Source organism: Oncorhynchus gorbuscha, linkage group LG03 (assembly GCF_021184085.1).
Source record: "Oncorhynchus gorbuscha isolate QuinsamMale2020 ecotype Even-year linkage group LG03, OgorEven_v1.0, whole genome shotgun sequence".
NCBI lineage: Eukaryota > Metazoa > Chordata > Actinopteri > Salmoniformes > Salmonidae > Oncorhynchus > Oncorhynchus gorbuscha.
This window is the reverse complement of record NC_060175.1, coordinates 106,079,492-106,099,259: the sequence shown is the minus strand read 5'-3', so window position 1 is coordinate 106,099,259 and position 19,768 is coordinate 106,079,492. Positions and strand designations below refer to the sequence as shown.

The window sequence follows — 19,768 nt, the reverse complement described above, 5'->3', positions numbered from 1 at the left end:
ATGGACCAATAACATCTGTTAAATATGGACCAATAACATGTGTTAAATATGGACCAATAACATCTGTTAAATATGGACCAATAACATGTGTTAAATATGGACCAATAACATCTGTTAAATATGGACCAATAACATGTGTTAAATATGGACCAATAACATCTGTTAAATATGGACCAATAACATCTGTTAAATATGTGACCAATAACATCTGTTAAATATGGACCAATAACATCTGTTAAATATGTGTATGGACCAATAACATCTGTTAAATATGGACCAATAACATCTGTTAAATATGGACCAATAACATCTGTTAAATATGGACCAATAACATCTGATAAATATGTGTATGGACCAATAACATCTGTTAAATATGTGTATGGACCAATAACATCTGTTAAATATGGACCAATAACATCTGTTAAATATGTGACCAATAACATCTGATAAATATGGACCAATAACATCTGTTAAATATGTGTATGGACCAATAACATCTGATAAATATGGACCAATAACATCTGCTAAATGTGTATGGACCAATAACATCTGTTAAATATGGACCAATAACATCTGTTAAATATGGACCAATAACATCTGATAAATATGTGTATGGACCAATAACATCTGATAAATATGTGTATGGACCAATAACATCTGTTAAATATGGACCAATAACATCTGTTAAATATGGACCAATAACATCTGTTAAATATGGACCAATAACATCTGTTAAATATGTGACCAATAACATCTGATAAATATGGACCAATAACATCTGTTAAATATGTGTATGGACCAATAACATCTGATAAATATGGACCAATAACATCTGCTAAATGTGTGTATGGACCAATAACATCTGTTAAATATGGACCAATAACATGTGTTAAATATGGACCAATAACATCTGTTAAATATGGACCAATAACATCTGCTAAATATGTGTATGGACCAATAACATCTGTTAAATATGGACCAATAACATGTGTTAAATATGGACCAATAACATCTGTTAAATATGGACCAATAACATGTGTTAAATATGGACCAATAACATGTGTTAAATATGGACCAATAACATGTGTTAAATATGGACCAATAACATCTGTTAAATATGGACCAATAACATGTGTTAAATATGGACCAATAACATGTGTTAAATATGGACCAATAACATCTGTTAAATATGGACCAATAACATCTGTTAAATATGGACCAATAACATCTGTTAAATATGTGTATGGACCAATAACATCTGTTAAATATGGACCAATAACATCTGCTAAATATGGACCAATAACATCTGATAAATATGGACCAATAACATCTGCTAAATATGGACCAATAACATCTGCTAAATATGGACCAATAACATCTGTTAAATATGGACCAATAACATCTGTTAAATATGGACCAATAACATCTGTTAAATATGGACCAATAACATCTGTTAAATATGGACCAATAACATCTGTTAAATATGGACCAATAACATCTGTTAAATATGGACCAATAACATCTGTTAAATATGGACCAATAACATCGGTTAAATATGGACCAATAACATCTGTTAAATATGGACCAATAACATCTGTTAAATATGGACCAATAACATCTGTTAAATATGGACCAATAACATCTGTTAAATATGGACCAATAACATCTGTTAAATATGGACCAATAACATCTGTTAAATATGTGTATGGACCAATAACATCTGTTAAATATGGACCAATAACATCTGTTAAATATGGACCAATAACATCTGATAAATATGGACCAATAACATCTGATAAATATGGACCAATAACATCTGTTAAATATGGACCAATAACATCTGTTAAATATGGACCGATAACATCTGTTAAATATGGACCAATAACATCTGTTAAATATGGACCAATAACATCTGTTAAATATGGACCAATAACATCTGTTAAATATGGACCAATAACATCTGTTAAATATGGACCAATAACATCTGCTAAATATGGACCAATAACATCTGTTAAATATGGACCAATAACATCTGATAAATATGTGTATGGACCAATAACATCTGATAAATATGTGTATGGACCAATAACATCTGATAAATATGGACCAATAACATCTGTTAAATATGGACCAATAACATCTGTTAAATATGGACCAATAACATCTGTTAAATATGGACCAATAACATCTGTTAAATATGGACCAATAACATCTGATAAATATGTGTATGGACCAATAACATCTGATAAATATGTGTATGGACCAATAACATCTGATAAATATGGACCAATAACATCTGTTAAATATGGACCAATAACATCTGTTAAATATGGACCAATAACATCTGTTAAATATGGACCAATAACATCTGTTAAATATGGACCAATAACATCTGATAAATATGTGTATGGACCAATAACATCTGATAAATATGTGTATGGACCAATAACATCTGATAAATATGGACCAATAACATCTGATAAATATGTGTATGGACCAATAACATCTGATAAATATGTGTATGGACCAATAACATCTGATAAATATGGACCAATAACATCTGTTAAATATGGACCAATAACATCTGTTAAATATGGACCAATAACATCTGTTAAATATGGACCAATAACATCTGTTAAATATGGACCAATAACATCTGATAAATATGTGTATGGACCAATAACATCTGTTAAATATGGACCAATAACATCTGTTAAATATGGACCAATAACATCTGTTAGATATGGACCAATAACATCTGATAAATATGTGTATGGACCAATAACATCTGATAAATATGGACCAATAACATCTGTTAAATATGTGTATGGACCAATAACATTTGATGTGATTTACATGTTCCAATGTGGGCTTTACCTTTGACACGGTGCTGTTGAAGACTAGTAGGTGGTTCTTGGCCAACAGTCTGGCGTATCTCCTCCTTCTCATGACCAGGATGTTCTCCACCATGTGCTCCAACCGCACGGAGATCATTGGCTGTTGCACCACGTCCAGGTTACGCCCACTCACCTTTATATTACGCCCACCCCTAGTTAAACAGCATCACATTGATCGCTTACTGACAATATTGATGCGAAACACATTATCATTCATTCTTTTAATAGTTTTTAAAAATTGATAATTGTATTTTTTTTTAAAATAATTTATTATATTTTGCTTTATGGAAAGCGTCTGAAACTAAAAACTAAAGGAAGTGTTCCTCACTCGTAGAAGCTCTCAGCAGGCGATGCTGCGGTGATGGCAGGGTCCTCCATGTAGTGAAACACCTGCCCAGGTACACTCCTCTCTGCCTTCCCAAACAACACCCTCACTGTCAGCTCTGCTGTCTGGTTACTGGGGCTGGTCCTGCATACCAGGTGAGTCCCATTCACCTCCTCAACACTGAGGAAGAGGAGAGGAGAGAGAGTTGTCATTATGGTGTCTGTCTGGTTACTGGGGCTGGTCCTGCATACCAGGTGAGTCCCATTCACCTCCTCAACACTGAGGAAGAGGAGAGAGAGAGAGAGTTATCATTATGGTGTCTGTCTGGTTACTGGGGCTGGTCCTGCATACCAGGTGAGTCCCATTCACCTCCTCAACACTGAGGAAGAGGAGAGAGGAGAGTTGTCATTATGGTGTCTGTCTGGTTACTGGGGCTGGTCCTGCATACCAGGTGAGTCCCATTCACCTCCTCAACACTGAGGAAGAGGAGAGAGAGAGAGAGTTATCATTATGGTGTCTGTCTGGTTACTGGGGCTGGTCCTGCATACCAGGTGAGTCCCATTCACCTCCTCAACACTGAGGAAGAGGAGAGAGAGTTATCATTATGGTGTCTGTCTGGTTACTGGGGCTGGTCCTGCATACCAGGTGAGTCCCATTCACCTCCTCAACACTGAGGAAGAGGAGAGAGAGAGAGAGAGAGTTGTCATTATGGTGTCTGTCTGGTTACTGGGGCTGGTCCTGTTACTGGGGCTAATCATGACTTTCGGTACCCTTTCTGGGTATAGATCATGGCACCCCCCCCCCCCTCTCTCTTACACCCACGTCCTGTTATCTCAGGCCGTAAATTCCTGGCGGAGACTCCTGGCCATGCAGTATAGAGAGAGTTTCACAGTAGAACAAAGGACATTCTTCTACATCACAGAACTTGAGAACTGAACAAGATCTATGTTTTGGAGAATGTGTAAACGGTCGGTGGAGAAGCCAGCTACGACCAGGTCCGTTTTGTTTCATGTTTGTGACCTCATGAAAGACAATACAGCCACGTTACCCTAACTCTGTTTATACAGGTGCCTCCGTTATGAGGTTCACATCTAATTATTGTATGAAATGAATGAGTACAGACATGATCAGGGGTCATAGAACCGCCTTTTTTAAAGTTATTGATTTCCTAACCATACCACGTGGAGCATTGGCTACACGGCTGGAACTCTGAGACTATCGATCCCTACAGAATAAGAGCAAATCTTAGATACTAATTACTAATCTGCAGCTAGAAATGATGTAAACCTGGGATGCGAAGACCGACAACCGCCGAAACATTTATTCTATGAGAACATTTCTGAACGGTACTCTGAAGTATCCATTCTAACCACGAAAGATGTTGATCTTCAGAGAAACAGAAAGAGAATCGAATCTCCAGCAGACTGACTGGTGACTGGATTCCAACAGAGAAGACCTCGACACACTTATAATAAATAAATAATATAAATAAATATTTATAAATATATATTGATTGCAAATATTCCCAAATGAGTGAGAGTTCATGTGCAAAAGGATTAGCATTTCAATTAATATAATTATGTGTAGTGACTCCTTTTGTCTTTCCCGCTCTTCCTCAGTCCACGCCCCCTTCTTCCTCAGTCCACGCCCCCTTCTTCCTCAGTCCACACCCACTTCTTTCTCAGTCCACACCCCCTTCTTCCTCAGTCCACGCCCCCTTCTTCCTCAGTCCACACCCACTTTTTCCTCAGTCCACACCCCCTTTTTCTCAGTCCACACCCCTTCTTTCTCAGTCCACACCCCCTTCTTTCTCAGTCCACACCCCCTTCTTTCTCAGTCCACACCCCTTCTTTCTCAGTCCACACCCACTTCTTTCTCAGTCCACACCCACTTCTTTCTCAGTCCACACCCACTTCTTTCTCAGTCCACACCCACTTCTTTCTCAGTCCACACCCCCTTCTTTCTCAGTCCACACCCCTTTTTCTCAGTCCACACCCACTTTTTTCTCAGTCCACACCCACTTCTTTCTCAGTCCACACCCCCTTCTTTCTCAGTCCACACCCACTTCTTTCTCAGTCCACACCCACTTCTTTCTCAGTCCACACCCACTTCTTTCTCAGTCCACACCCACTTTTTTCTCAGTCCACACCCACTTCTTTCTCAGTCCACACCCCCTTCTTTCTCAGTCCACACCCACTTCTTTCTCAGTCCACACCCCCTTCTTTCTCAGTCCACACCCACTTTTTCTCAGTCCACACCCACTTTTTCTCAGTCCACACCCACTTCCCTTTGTCCACCAAACACAAACACACCCCACAGAGCCCCAGGACAGCAGCACAATTAGACCCAACCAAATCATGAGAAAACAAAAAGATAATTACTTGACACATTGGAAAGAATTAACAAAAAAACTGAGCAAACTAGAATGCTATTTGGCCCTAAACAGAGAGTACACAGCGGCAGAATACCTGACCACTGTGACTGACCCAAAATTAAGGAAAGCTTTGACTATGTACAGACTCAGTGAGCATAGCCTTGCTATTGAGAAAGGACGCCGTAGGCAGACATGGCTCTCAAGAGAAGACAGGCTATGTGCTCACTGCCCACAAAATGAGGTGGAAACTGAGCTGCACTTCCAAACCTCCTGCCCAATGTATGACCATATTAGAGAGACATATTTCCCTCAGATCCACAAAGAATTCAAAAACAAACCCAATTTTGATAAACTCCCATATCTACTGGGTGAAATACCACAGTGTGACATCACAGCAGCAAGATTTGTGACCTGTTGCCACAAGAAAAGGGCACAGAGAGACAGAGAGAGAGAGAGATACAGAGAGAGAGCGAGAGAGAGCGAGAGAGAGAGCGAGAGAGAGAGAGAGAGAGAGCGAGAGAGAGAGCGAGAGAGATACAGAGAGAGTAAGTAATAATAGCAGGGTTGTTGTAATAGTAGATGTATTTACATGTAGCAGGGTTGTTGTAATAGTAGATGTATTTACATGTAGCATTGTTGTTGTAATAGTAGATGTATTTACATGTAGCAGGGTTGTTGTAATAGTAGATGTATTTACATGTAGCAGGGTTGTTGTAATAGTAGATGTATTTACATGGAGCAGGGTTGTTGTAATAGTAGATGTATTTACATGTAGCAGGGTTGTTGTAATAGTAGATGTATTTACATGTAGCAGGGTTGTTGTAATAGTAGATGTATTTACATGTAGCAGGGTTGTTGTAATAGTAGATGTATTTACATGGAGCAGGGTTGTTGTAATAGTAGATGTATTTACATGTAGCAGGGTTGTTGTAATAGTAGATGTATTTACATGTAGCAGGGTTGTTGTAATAGTAGATGTATTTACATGTAGCAGGGTTGTTGTAATAGTAGATGTATTTACATGTAGCAGGGTTATTGTAATAGTAGATGTATTTACATGTAGCAGGGTTGTTGTAATAGTAGATGTATTTACATGTAGCAGGGTTGTTGTAATAGTAGATGTATTTACATGTAGCAGGGTTGTTGTAATAGTAGATGTATTTACATGGAGCAGGGTTGTTGTAATAGTAGATGTATTTACATGTAGCAGGGTTGTTGTAATAGTAGATGTATTTACATGTAGCAGGGTTGTTGTCCCACGTATGCAGTCAGGTCCTTCCTCTGTCCCGTTAGTAGCCGAGTCCCCTGGACTGTCAGGCTGGTGCCTCCTGATACAGGGCCCTTATCTGGGACTATACCAGTCAACTGGGGGTCCTATATACACACAATAACACAGAATGAATTAAATGGGTCACACTATCTGCCCTGGACAGACGTTCGGCCTCAGCCTGGTCAAACAGAGTAAACAAGTCAATTAATAATTCAAGTTCAAAGTGTGTGTGTGTGTGTGTGTGTTACCTGGTAGGTGAATGTCTGCAGTGACTGTCCTGGTTCTGAGTCTCCCACGGTAACGATGACTGGCCCCTCTGTCTCCTGTTTACTGGGCTGGAGCTCACACACTATCCTGGAACACACACACACACTTATAGTACCCTACACACACTATCCTGGAATGCACACACACACACACACACACACACACACACACACACACACACACACACACACACACACACACACACACACACACACACACACACACACACACACACACACACACACACACACACACACACACACACACACACACATAGTACCCTACACACACTATCCTGGAACACACACACACACTTATAGTACACACACACACACACACACACACACACACACACACACACACACACACACACACACACACACACACACACACACACACACACACACACACACACACACACACACACACACACACACACACACACACACACACACACATATATAGTACCACACACACTATCCTGGAACACACCGGAAAAACAAGACTTGTAACAAAATAGAGACCTGACTCTTAAGGAGCTAGTTCACTGACTGGTGGTCTGTCTGAGGTACAGAGAGACCTGACTCTTAAGGAGCTAGTTCACTGACTGGTGGTCTGAGGTTATTATGAAATCAAAATGGATTTGTTTCCAGGAAGCAGTTGCCTGTAGCTGCCGAGAGTCAATGCAACATTTTTACCTACAGTCCAGTCTTCCTGTTCTGTCATACTGCACACCTTGCGGGCTGCTGCAGCATTCCATGACACGTTATTTAATTGTCAGCCATTTTATATTTATAAGCTAGCAAGTTAGTGCTCTTGTTTGACCACCAGAGGGCATCTTAAGAGCACAACATTTCTACACCCTAATTTTCTAATTCTAGTCTAACCAATACCCAAACGGAGATTGGGTGAAAATAAAAATCTGATTGATTTATTAAGACCAGTCCCCCCATGCTTGTCTCAGAGCAGCGAAACGGTGCTGAAATAGTTGACCACAGCATGGTAGGCTATTGCTTCAAATCCTATTGCTTCTAACTTCAACAGGCTCTTTAAATCAATTCTGTCGAAGTCGGTTCCGCTCCTTGTTCGGGCGGCGGTCGACGTCACCTTTCATTTTCCATTTGTTTTGTCTTGTTTTCCCACACACCTGGTTTATCATTATTTATTTGTTTATTTATTTTTTATCATTATTTTACTCTAGTAGTATGACATTTTTCATTTCATTTCATTACAGCACAACGGTTTGATTTGTTTGATCGTAGCTAGCTACATAGCTAGCTACATAGCCGTCTGTGTATCAAAGATAATTGTGTAGTCTAGAGTGATTTTCTAGGTTAGCTAGCCAGCTATTGTCGTTCTCTTAACGCAACGTAATCAACACTGCTAGCTAGCCAGCTAGCCCCCAAATAGCAGCACTGTAGAAACTATTACACTCAACGGAACGACTTGATTAGTGTAGTGTCAACAACGCAGCCACTGCCAGCTAGCCTACAAAGTCAACAACGCAGCCACTGCCAGCTAGCCTACTTCAGCAGTACTGTATCATTTTAATCATTTTAGTCAATAAGATTATTGCTACGTAAGCTTAACTTTCTGAACATTCGAGACGTGTAGTCCACTTGTCATTCCAATCTCCTTGCATTAGCGTAGCCTCTTCTGTAGCCTGTCAACTATGTGTCTGTCTATCCCTGTTCTCTCCTCTCTGCACAGACCATACAAACGCTCCACACCGCGTGGCCGCGGCCACCCTAATCTGGTGGTCCCAGTGCGCACGACCCACGTGGAGTTCCAGGTCTCCGGTAGCCTCTGGAACTGCCGATCTGCGGCCAACAAGGCAGAGTTCATCTCAGCCTATGCCTCCCTCCAGTCCCTCGACTTCTTGGCACTGACAGAAACATGGATCACCACAGATAACACTGCTACTCCTACTGCTCTCTCTTCGTCCGCCCACGTGTTCTCGCACACCCCGAGAGCTTCTGGTCAGCGGGGTGGTGGCACCGGGATCCTCATCTCTCCCAAGTGGTCATTCTCTCTTTCTCCCCTTACCCATCTGTCTATCGCCTCCTTTGAAATTCATGCTGTCACAGTTACCAGCCCTTTCAAGCTTAACATCCTTATCATTTATCGCCCTCCAGGTCCCCTCGGAGAGTTCATCAATGAGCTTGATGCCTTGATAAGCTTCTTTCCTGAGGACGGCTCACCTCTCACAGTTCTGGGCGACTTTAACCTCCCCACGTCTACCTTTGACTCATTCCTCTCTGCCTCCTTCTTTCCACTCCTCTCCTCTTTTGACCTCACCCTTTCACCTTCCCCCCCTACTCACAAGGCAGGCAATACGCTCGACCTCATCTTTACTAGATGCTGTTCTTCCACTAACCTCATTGCAACTCCCCTCCAAGTCTCCGACCACTACCTTGTATCCTTTTCCCTCTCGCTCTCATCCAACACTTCCCACACTGCCCCTACTCGGATGGTATCGCGCCGTCCCAACCTTCGCTCTCTCTCCCCCGCTACTCTCTCCTCTTCCATCCTATCATCTCTTCCCTCTGCTCAAACCTTCTCCAACCTATCTCCTGATTCTGCCTCCTCAACCCTCCTCTCCTCCCTTTCAGCATCCTTTGACTCTCTATGTCCCCTATCTTCCAGGCCGGCTCGGTCCTCCCCTCCCGCTCCGTGGCTTGACGACTCATTGCGAGCTCACAGAACAGGGCTCCGGGCATGCAGATGACTTCCCTCGTCAACCATTTTGAAAAGAAGGTTGACGACATCCGATCCTCGTTTGCTAAGTCAAACGACACCGCTGGTTCTGCTCACACTGCCCTACCCTGTGCTCTGACCTCTTTCTCCCTCTCTCTCCAGATGAAATCTCGCATCTTGTGACGGCCGGCCGCCCAACAACCTGCCCGCTCGACCCTATCCCCTCCTCTCTTCTCCAGACCATTTCCGGAGACCTTCTCCCTTACCTCACCTCGCTCATCAACTTATCCCTGACCGCTGGCTACGTCCCTTCCGTCTTCAAGAGAGCGAGAGTTGCACCCCTTCTGAAAAAACCTACACTCGATCCCTCCGATGTCAACAACTACAGACCAGTATCCCTTCTTTCTTTTCTCTCCAAAACTCTTGAACGTGCCGTCCTTGGTCAGCTCTCCCGCTATCTCTCTCAGAATGACCTTCTTGATCCAAATCAGTCAGGTTTCAAGACTAGTCATTCAACTGAGACTGCTCTTCTCTGTATCACGGAGGCGCTCCGCACCGCTAAAGCTAACTCTCTCTCCTCTGCTCTCATCCTTCTAGACCTATCGGCTGCCTTCGATACTGTGAACCATCAGATCCTCCTCTCCACCCTCTCCGAGTTGGGCATCTCCGGCGCGGCCCATGCTTGGATTGCGTCCTACCTGACAGGTCGCTCCTACCAGGTGGCGTGGCGAGAATCTGTCTCCTCACCACGCGCTCTCACCACTGGTGTCCCCAGGGCTCTGTTCTAGGCCCTCTCCTATTCTCGCTATACACCAAGTCACTTGGCTCTGTCATAACCTCACATGGTCTCTCCTATCATTGCTATGCAGACGACACACAATTAATCTTCTCCTTTCCCCCTTCTGATGAGCAGGTGGCGAATCGCATCTCTGCATGTCTGGCAGACATATCAGTGTGGATGACGGATCACCACCTCAAGCTGAACTTCGGCAAGACGGAGCTGCTCTTCCTCCCGGGGAAGGACTGCCCGTTCCATGATCTCGCCATCACGGTTGACAACTCCATTGTGTCCTCCTCCCAGAGCGCTAAGAACCTTGGCGTGATCCTGGACAACACCCTGTCGTTCTCAACTAACATCAAGGCGGTGGCCCGTTCCTGTAGGTTCATGCTCTACAACATCCGCAGAGTACGACCCTGCCTCACACAGGAAGCGGCGCAGGTCCTAATCCAGGCACTTGTCATCTCCCGTCTGGATTACTGCAACTCGCTGTTGGCTGGGCTCCCTGCCTGTGCCATTAAACCCCTACAACTCATCCAGAACGCCGCAGCCCGTCTAGTGTTCAACCTTCCCAAGTTCTCTCACGTCACCCCGCTCCTCCGCTCTCTCCACTGGCTTCCAGTTGAAGCTCGCATCCGCTACAAGACCATGGTGCTTGCCTACGGAGCTGTGAGGGGAACGGCACCTCAGTACCTCCAGGCTCTGATCAGGCCCTACACCCAAATAAGGGCACTGCGTTCATCCACCTCTGGCCTGCTCGCCTACCTACCACTGAGGAAGTACAGTTCCCGCTCAGCCCAGTCAAAACTGTTCGCTGCTCTGGCTCCCCAATGGTGAAACAAACTCCCTCACGACGCCAGGACAGCGGAGTCAATCACCACCTTCCGGAGACACCTGAAACCCCACTTCTTTAAGGAATACCTAGGATAGGATAAAGTAATCCTTCTCACCCCCCCCCCCCCCCCTTAAAAGATTTAGATGCACTATTGTAAAGTGACTGTTCCACTGGATGTCATAAGGTGAATGCACCAATTTGTAAGTCGCTCTGGATAAGAGCGTCTGCTAAATGACTTAAATGTAAATGTAATTAATGAAAGCATGAAGATGCCAGTCGTGCACAAATATCAGTTTCTATTTAGGTTCATGTCGCCCAATCATTGTCAGTTAGAGACAGAGTAGGACCCAAAAGCATAATCAATGCTCTAACCCCCCCCTTGTGGTGGTCTGGAGCAATGACGTGGTGTAGCAGGGTACCGTACTAAACCACAAATTACCTCCAAGTCCCACGGTGTAAGCTCACAACTATTAAAGGAAGAATCAAAGTAACACAAAAGCTAGCTAATCACGCTAACTATTTAGCTAACATTTAGCTAACATTTATAAACTAAAATATATCTATGGGCTGTATACGATTATGGAGAGTGAATTACATTGTCTCTTTGTCATCTTGCTAGCTAATTATCTAGCTGTGGTCATCTGGCTAGTACCAACTGGGGCTTTCGACAACAATAGCAGAATAGCCGCAGCAAGATAGCTAGCTAACATTGGCTATCTAGACCAGAGCTCTCCAACCCTGTTCCTGGAGAGCTACCATCCTGTAGGTTTTCGTATCTATCACAGTTGTAGATTCAGCTTTTCAACCAGCTAATTATTAGAATCAGGTGCACTAGATTAGAGTTGGAAGGAAAACCTACGGTGATGACTTCAAGGTCTTTGCTGTGCGAACACAAAAGAGACTGACTGCGGACACCCTGTGTTCAGAGCTGAACCGTTAGACAATCCTGTGATTTACCTGGTAGAGATGAGGTATCCATGGGGCTGAGGCAGACAGCTGACCCCAGCTACAGTCACTCCTCCCTGGATGTCCTGGTAGTGCATCCCCAGGTTAGACCCATGGATGGTCACCAGCACACCCCCTTCCACCGGACCACTCACTGGCTCGATCTGACAGGGACAGAGAGGGGTTTAAATGGATCTGACAGAGACAGAGAGGGGTTTAAATGGTTCTGATAGGGACAGAGAGGGGTTTAAATGGATCTGACAGGGACAGAGAGGGGTTTAAATGGATCTGATAGGGACAGAGAGGGGTTTAAATGGATCTGACAGAGACAGAGAGGGGTTTAAATGGATCTGATAGGGACAGAGAGGGGTTTAAATGGATCTGATAGGGACAGAGGGGTTTAAATGGATCTGATAGGGACAGAGGGGTTTAAATGGATCTGATAGGGACAGAGGGGTTTAAATGGATCTGATAGGGACAGAGAGGGGTTTAAATGGATCTGACAGGGACAGAGAGGGGTTTAAATGGATCTGACAGGGACAGAGAGGGGTTTAAATGCATCTGATAGGGACAGGGACAGAGAGGGGTTTAAATGGATCTGACAGGGACAGAGAGGGGTTTAAATGGATCTGACAGGGACAGAGAGGGGTTTAAATGGATCTGATAGGGACAGAGAGGGGTTTAAATGGATCTGATAGGGACAGAGAGGGGTTTAAATGGATCTGATAGGGACAGAGAGGGGTTTAAATGGATCTGATAGGGACAGAGAGGGGTTTAAATGGATCTGACAGGGACAGAGAGGGGTTTAAACACATCCTATAGTCACATCCTGGTCATATTAACACATCCTGGTCACATTAACACATCCTGGTCACATTAACACATCCTGGTCATATTAACACATCCTGGTCACATTAACACATCCTATAGTCACATCCTGGTCACATTAACACATCCTGGTCACATTAACACATCCTGGTCACATTAACACATCCTATAGTCACATCCTGGTCACATTAACACATCCTGGTCACATTAACACATCCTGGTCACATTAACACATCCTATAGTCACATCCTGGTCACATTAACACATCCTGGTCACATTAACACATCCTGGTCACATTAACACATCCTATAGTCACATCCTGGTCACATTAACACATCCTGGTCACATTAACACATCCTGGTCACATTAACACATCCTATAGTCACATCCTGGTCACATTAACACATCCGGCACTTCCGGCGCCGACTGAGATGGCCGCCTCGCTTCGCGTTCCTAGGAAACTATGCAGTTTTTTGTTTTTTTACGTGTTATTTCTTACATTAGTACCCCAGGTCATCTTAGGTTTCATTACATACAGTCGAGAAGAACTACTGAATATAAGATCAGCGTCAACTCACCATCAGTACGACCAAGAATATGTTTTCCGCGATGCGGATCCTGTGTTCTGCCTTACAAACAGGACAACGGAATGGATCGCATGCAGCGACCCAAGGAAACGACTCCGAAAAAGAGGGAAACGCGGCGGTGTTCTGGTCAGACTCCGGAAAAGGGCACATCGCGCACCACTTCCCAGTATTCTTCTTGCCAATGTCCAGTCTCTCGACAACAAGGTTGATGAAATCCGAGCAAGGGTGGCATTCCAGAGGGACATCAGAGACTGCAACGTTCTCTGCTTTACGGAGACATGGCTTACTGGGAAAACGCTATCCAGGGCGGTGCAGCCAACGGGTTTCTCCACGCATCGCGCCGACAGAAACAAACATCTCTCTGGTAAGAAGAGTGGCGGGGGCGTATGCCTCATGACTAACGGGACATGGTGTGATTAAGAAAACATACAGGAACTCAAATCCTTCTGTTCACCTGATTTAGAATTCCTCACAATCAAATGTAGACCGCATTATCTTCCAAGAGAATTCTCTTCGATTATAATCACAGCCGTATATATCCCCCCCAAGCAGACACATCGATGGCTCTGAACGAACTTTATTTAACTCTTTGCAAACTGGAAAACATTTATCCGGAGGCTGCATTCATTGTAGCTGGGGATTTTAACAAAGCCAATCTGAAAACAAGACTCCCTAAATTTTATCAGCATATCGATTGCGCAACCAGGGGTGGTAAAACCTTGGATCATTGTTACTCTAACTTCCGCGACGCATATAAGGCCCTGCCCCGCCCCCCTTTCGGAAAAGCTGACCACGACTCCATTTTGCTGATCCCTGCCTACAGACAGAAATTAAAACAAGAGGCTCCCACGCTGAGGTCTGTCCAACGCTGGTCAGACCAAGCTGACTCCACACTCCAAGACTGCTTCCATCACGTGGACTGGGACATGTTTCATATTGCGTCAGATGGGAATATTGACGAATACGCTGATTCGGTGTGCGAGTTCATTAGAACGTGCGTCGAAGATGTCGTTCCCATAGCAACGATAAAAACATTCCCTAACCAGAAACCGTGGATTGATGGCAGCATTCGCGTGAAACTGAAAGCGCGAACCACTGCTTTTAAATCAGGGCAAGGTGTCTGGCAACATGACTGAATACAAACAGTGCAGCTATTCCCTCCGTAAGGCTATCAAACAAGCTAAGCGTCAGTACAGAGACAAAGTGGAATCTCAATTCAATGGCTCAGACACAAGAGGCATGTGGCAGGGTCTACAGTCAATCACGGACTACAAGATGAAATCCAGCCCAGTCACGGACCAGGATGTCTTGCTCCCAGGCAGACTAAATAACTTTTTTGCCCGCTTTGAGGACAATACAGTGCCACTGACACGGCCTGCAACGGAAACATGCAGTCTCTCCTTCACTGCAGCCGAGGTGAGTAAGACATTTAAACGTGTTAACCCTCGCAAGGCTGCAGGCCCAGACGGCATCCCCAGCCGCGCCCTCCGAGCATGCGCAGACCAGCTGGCCGGTGTGTTTACGGACATATTCAATCAATCCCTATACCAGTCTGCTGTTCCCACATGCTTCAAGAGGGCCACCATTGTTCCTGTTCCCAAGAAAGCTAAGGTAACTGAGCTAAACGACTACCGCCCGTAGCACTCACTTCCGTCATCATGAAGTGCTTTGAGAGACTAGTCAAGGACCATATCACCTCCACCCTACCTGACACCCTAGACCCACTCCAATTTGCTTACCGCCCAAATAGGTCCACAGACGATGCAATCTCAACCACACTGCACACTGCCCTAACCCACCTGGACAAGAGGAATACCTATGTGAGAATGCTGTTCATCGACTACAGCTCGGCATTCAACACCATAGTACCCTCCAAGCTCGTCATCAAGCTCGAGACCCTGGATCTCGACCCCGCCCTGTGCAACTGGGTACTGGACTTCCTGACGGGCCGCCCCCAGGTGGTGAGGGTAGGCAACAACATCTCCTCCCCGCTGATCCTCAACACGGGGGCCCCACAAGGGTGCGTTCTGAGCCCTCTCCTGTACTCCCTGTTCACCCACAAGTGTGGCCACGCACGCCTCCAACTCAATCATCAAGTTTGCGGACGACACAACAGTGGTAGGCTTGATTACCAACAACGACGAGACGGCCTACAGGGAGGAGGTGAGGGCCCTTGGAGTGTGGTGTCAGGAAAATAACCTCACACTCAACGTCAACAAAACTAAGGAGATGATTGTGGACTTCAGGAAACAGCAGAGGGAACACCCCCCTATCCACATCGATGGAACAGTAGTGGAGAGGGTAGCTAGTTTTAAGTTCCTCGGCATACACATCACAGACAAACTGAATTGGTCCACTCACACTGACAGCGTCGTGAAGAAGGCGCAGCAGCGCCTATTCAACCTCAGGAGGCTGAAGAAATTCGGCTTGTCACCAAAAGCACTCACAAACTTCTACAGATGCACAATTGAGAGCATCCTGGCGGGCTGTATCACCGCCTGGTACGGCAACTGCTCCGCCCTCAACCGTAAGGCTCTCCAGAGGGTAGTGAGGACTGCACAACGCATCACCGGGGCAAACTACCTGCCCTCCAGGACACCTACACCACCCGTTGTTACAGGAAGGCCATAAATATCATCAAGGACATCAACCACCCGAACCACTGCCTGTTCACCCCGCTATCATCCAGAAGGCGAGGTCAGTACAGGTGCATCAAAGCTGGGACCGAGAGACTGAAAAACAGCTTCTATCTCAAGGCCATCAGACTGTTAAATAGCCACCACTAACATTGAGTGGCTGCTGCCAACACACTGTCATTGACACTGACCCAACTCCAGCCATTTTAATAATGGGAATTGATGGAAATGATGTAAATATATCACTAGCCACTTTAAACAATGCTACCTTATATAATGTTACTTACCCTACATTATTCATCTCATATGCATATGTATATACTGTACTCTACAACATCGACTGCATCCTTATGTAACACATGTATCACTAGCCACTTTAACTATGCCACTTTGTTTACTTTGTCTACACACTCATCTCATATGTATATACTGTACTCGATACCATCTACTGTATGCTGCTCTGTACCATCACTCATTCATATATCCTTATGTACATGTTCCTTATCCCCTTACACTGTGTATAAGACAGTAGTTTTGGAATTGTTAGTTAGATTACTTGTTGGTTATCACTGCATTGTCGGAACTAGAAGCACAAGCATTTCGCTACACTCGCATTAACATCTGCTAACCATGTGTATGTGACAAATAAAATTTGATTTGATTTGATTTTATTTGATTTAACACATCCTATAGTCACATCCTGGTCACATTAACACATCCTGGTCGCATTAACACATCCTGGTCATATTAACACATCCTGGTCACATTAACAAATCCGATAGACCTAATGGACGGGCCGGCCACCCTAGTGATCCTGCCTTATGGACTGGCCAGCCACCCTAGTAACCCTGCCTAATGGACTCTAGTGATCCTGCCTAATGGACTCTAGTAACCCTGCCTAATGGACGGCCCTGCCACCCTAGTGATCCTGCCTAATGGACGGCCCTGCCACCCTAGTGATCCTGCCTAATGGACTGGCCAGCCACTCTAGTGATCCTGCCTAATGGACGGGCCGGCCACCCTAGTGATCCTGCCTAATGGACTGGCCAGCCACTCTAGTGATCCTGCCTAATGGACTCTAGTAACCCTGCCTAATGGACGGCCCTGCCACCCTAGTGATCCTGCCTAATGGACTGGCCAGCCACTCTTGTAACCCTGCCTAATGGACTCTAGTAACCCTGCCTAATGGACGGCCCTGCCACCCTAGTGATCCTGCCTAATGGACTGGCCAGCCACTCTAGTGATCCTGCCTAATGGACTGGCCAGCCACCCTAGTGATCCTGCCTAATGGACTGGCCGGCCACCCTAGTGATCCTGCCTAATGAATTGGCCGGCCACCCTAGTGATCCTGCCTAATGGACGGGCAGGCCACCCTAGTGATCCTGCCTAATGGACTGGCCAGCCACCCTAGTGATCCTGCCTAATGGACGGCCCTGCCACCCTAGTGATCCTGCCTAATGGACTGGCCAGCCACCCTAGTGATCCTGCCTAATGGACTGGCCAGCCACCCTAGTGATCCTGTCTAATGGACTGGCCAGCCACTCTAGTGATCCTGTCTAATGGACGGGCAGGCCACCCTAGTGATCCTGCCTAATGGACGGGCCGGCCTGGTCTGTCATTCTGAGCATCGTTACACACCCAATGCATACATGTATGAGTCCAGTACATTTCTAGAATGCATTTGGTTCCAGTACATTTCTAGAATGCATTTGGTTCCAGTACAGGCAGGCGTATTCTGGCCCAGGTGAGCTGGTATGTATGTAACCTACCTGTATAATGTGAGGCGGAGGGCAGGCGTCTTCTGGCCCAGGTGAGCTGGTATGTATGTAACCTACCTGTATAATGTGAGGCGGAGGGCAGGCGTCTTCTGGCCCAGGTGAGCTGGTATGTATGTAACCTACCTGTATAATGTGAGGCGGAGGGCAGGCGTCTTCTGGCCCAGGTGAGCTGGTACAGGACAGGTGGTAGACACAGCCAGGTGACTCTCCTCCACACCAGACACAGCCGTAATCTGAAGACACCGCTCTGCACTGGCTACAGTCAGACTGGCCCACTGAACAGTCATACAGCTGCACTGTGGGACAACACAACTGGTCATATAGCTGCACTGTGGACAACACAACTGGTCATATAGCTGCACTGTGGGACAACACAACACAACTGGTCATATAGCTGCACTGTGGACAACACAACTGGTCATATAGCTGCACTGTGGACAACACAACACAACTGGTCATATAGCTGCACTGTGAGACAACACAACTGGTCATATAGCTGCACTGTGGACAACACAACTGGTCATATAGCTGCACTGTGGACAACACAACACAACTGGTCATATAGCTGCACTGTGGACAACACAACACAACTGGTCATATAGCTGCACTGTGGGACAACACAACTGGTCATATAGCTGCACTGTGGGACAACACAACTGGTCATATAGCTGCACTGTGGGACAACACAACACAACACAACTGGTCATATAGCTGCACTGTGGGACAACACAACTGGTCATATAGCTGCACTGTGGGACAACACAACACAACTGGTCATATAGCTGCACTGTGGACAACACAACACAACTGGTTATATAGCTGCACTGTGGGACAACACAACACAACTGGTCATATAGCTGCACTGTGAGACAACACAACACAACTGGTCATATAGCTGCACTGTGGGACAACACAACACAACTGGTCATATAGCTGCACTGTGGACAACACAACACAACTGGTCATATAGCTGCACTGTGAGACAACACAACACAACTGGTCATATAGCTGCACTGTGGGACAACACAACACAACTGGTCATATAGCTGCACTGTGGGACAACACAACTGGTCATATAGCTGCACTGTGAGACAACACAACTGGTCATATAGCTGCACTGTGGGACAACACAACTGGTCATATAGCTGCACTGTGGACAACACAACTGGTCATATAGCTGCACTGTGAGACAACACAACTGGTCATATAGCTGCACTGTGGGACAACACAACTGGTCATATAGCTGCACTGTGGACAACACAACTGGTCATATAGCTGCACTGTGAGACAACACAACACAACTGGTCATATAGCTGCACTGTGGACAACACAACTGGTCATATAGCTGCACTGTGGACAACACAACTGGTCATATAGCTGCACTGTGGACAACACAACACAACTGGTCATATAGCTGCACTGTGGACAACACAACTGGTCATATAGCTGCACTGTGGGACAACACAACACAACTGGTCATATAGCTGCACTGTGGGACAACACAACACAACTGGTCATATAGCTGCACTGTGGGACAACACAACTGGTCAT

General features: G+C 45.3%; 1 protein-coding gene across 1 annotated transcript in view; it reads right to left on the bottom strand.

Moving 5' to 3' along the window:
* The window catches only part of plxnb3 (plexin B3), a 224,437-nt gene that overhangs the window by 89,900 nt on the left and 114,769 nt on the right, over positions 1 to 19,768 (bottom strand). Inside the window, exons 14-19 of the mRNA XM_046333429.1 lie at positions 18,341 to 18,513; positions 12,401 to 12,552; positions 7,115 to 7,220; positions 6,834 to 6,970; positions 3,226 to 3,402; positions 2,878 to 3,049 (exon numbers count right to left, since the gene is read on the bottom strand). Coding sequence (XP_046189385.1) covers positions 2,878 to 3,049; positions 3,226 to 3,402; positions 6,834 to 6,970; positions 7,115 to 7,220; positions 12,401 to 12,552; positions 18,341 to 18,513 — 917 coding nt within the window. The remainder of the gene's footprint in view (positions 1 to 2,877; positions 3,050 to 3,225; positions 3,403 to 6,833; positions 6,971 to 7,114; positions 7,221 to 12,400; positions 12,553 to 18,340; positions 18,514 to 19,768) is intronic.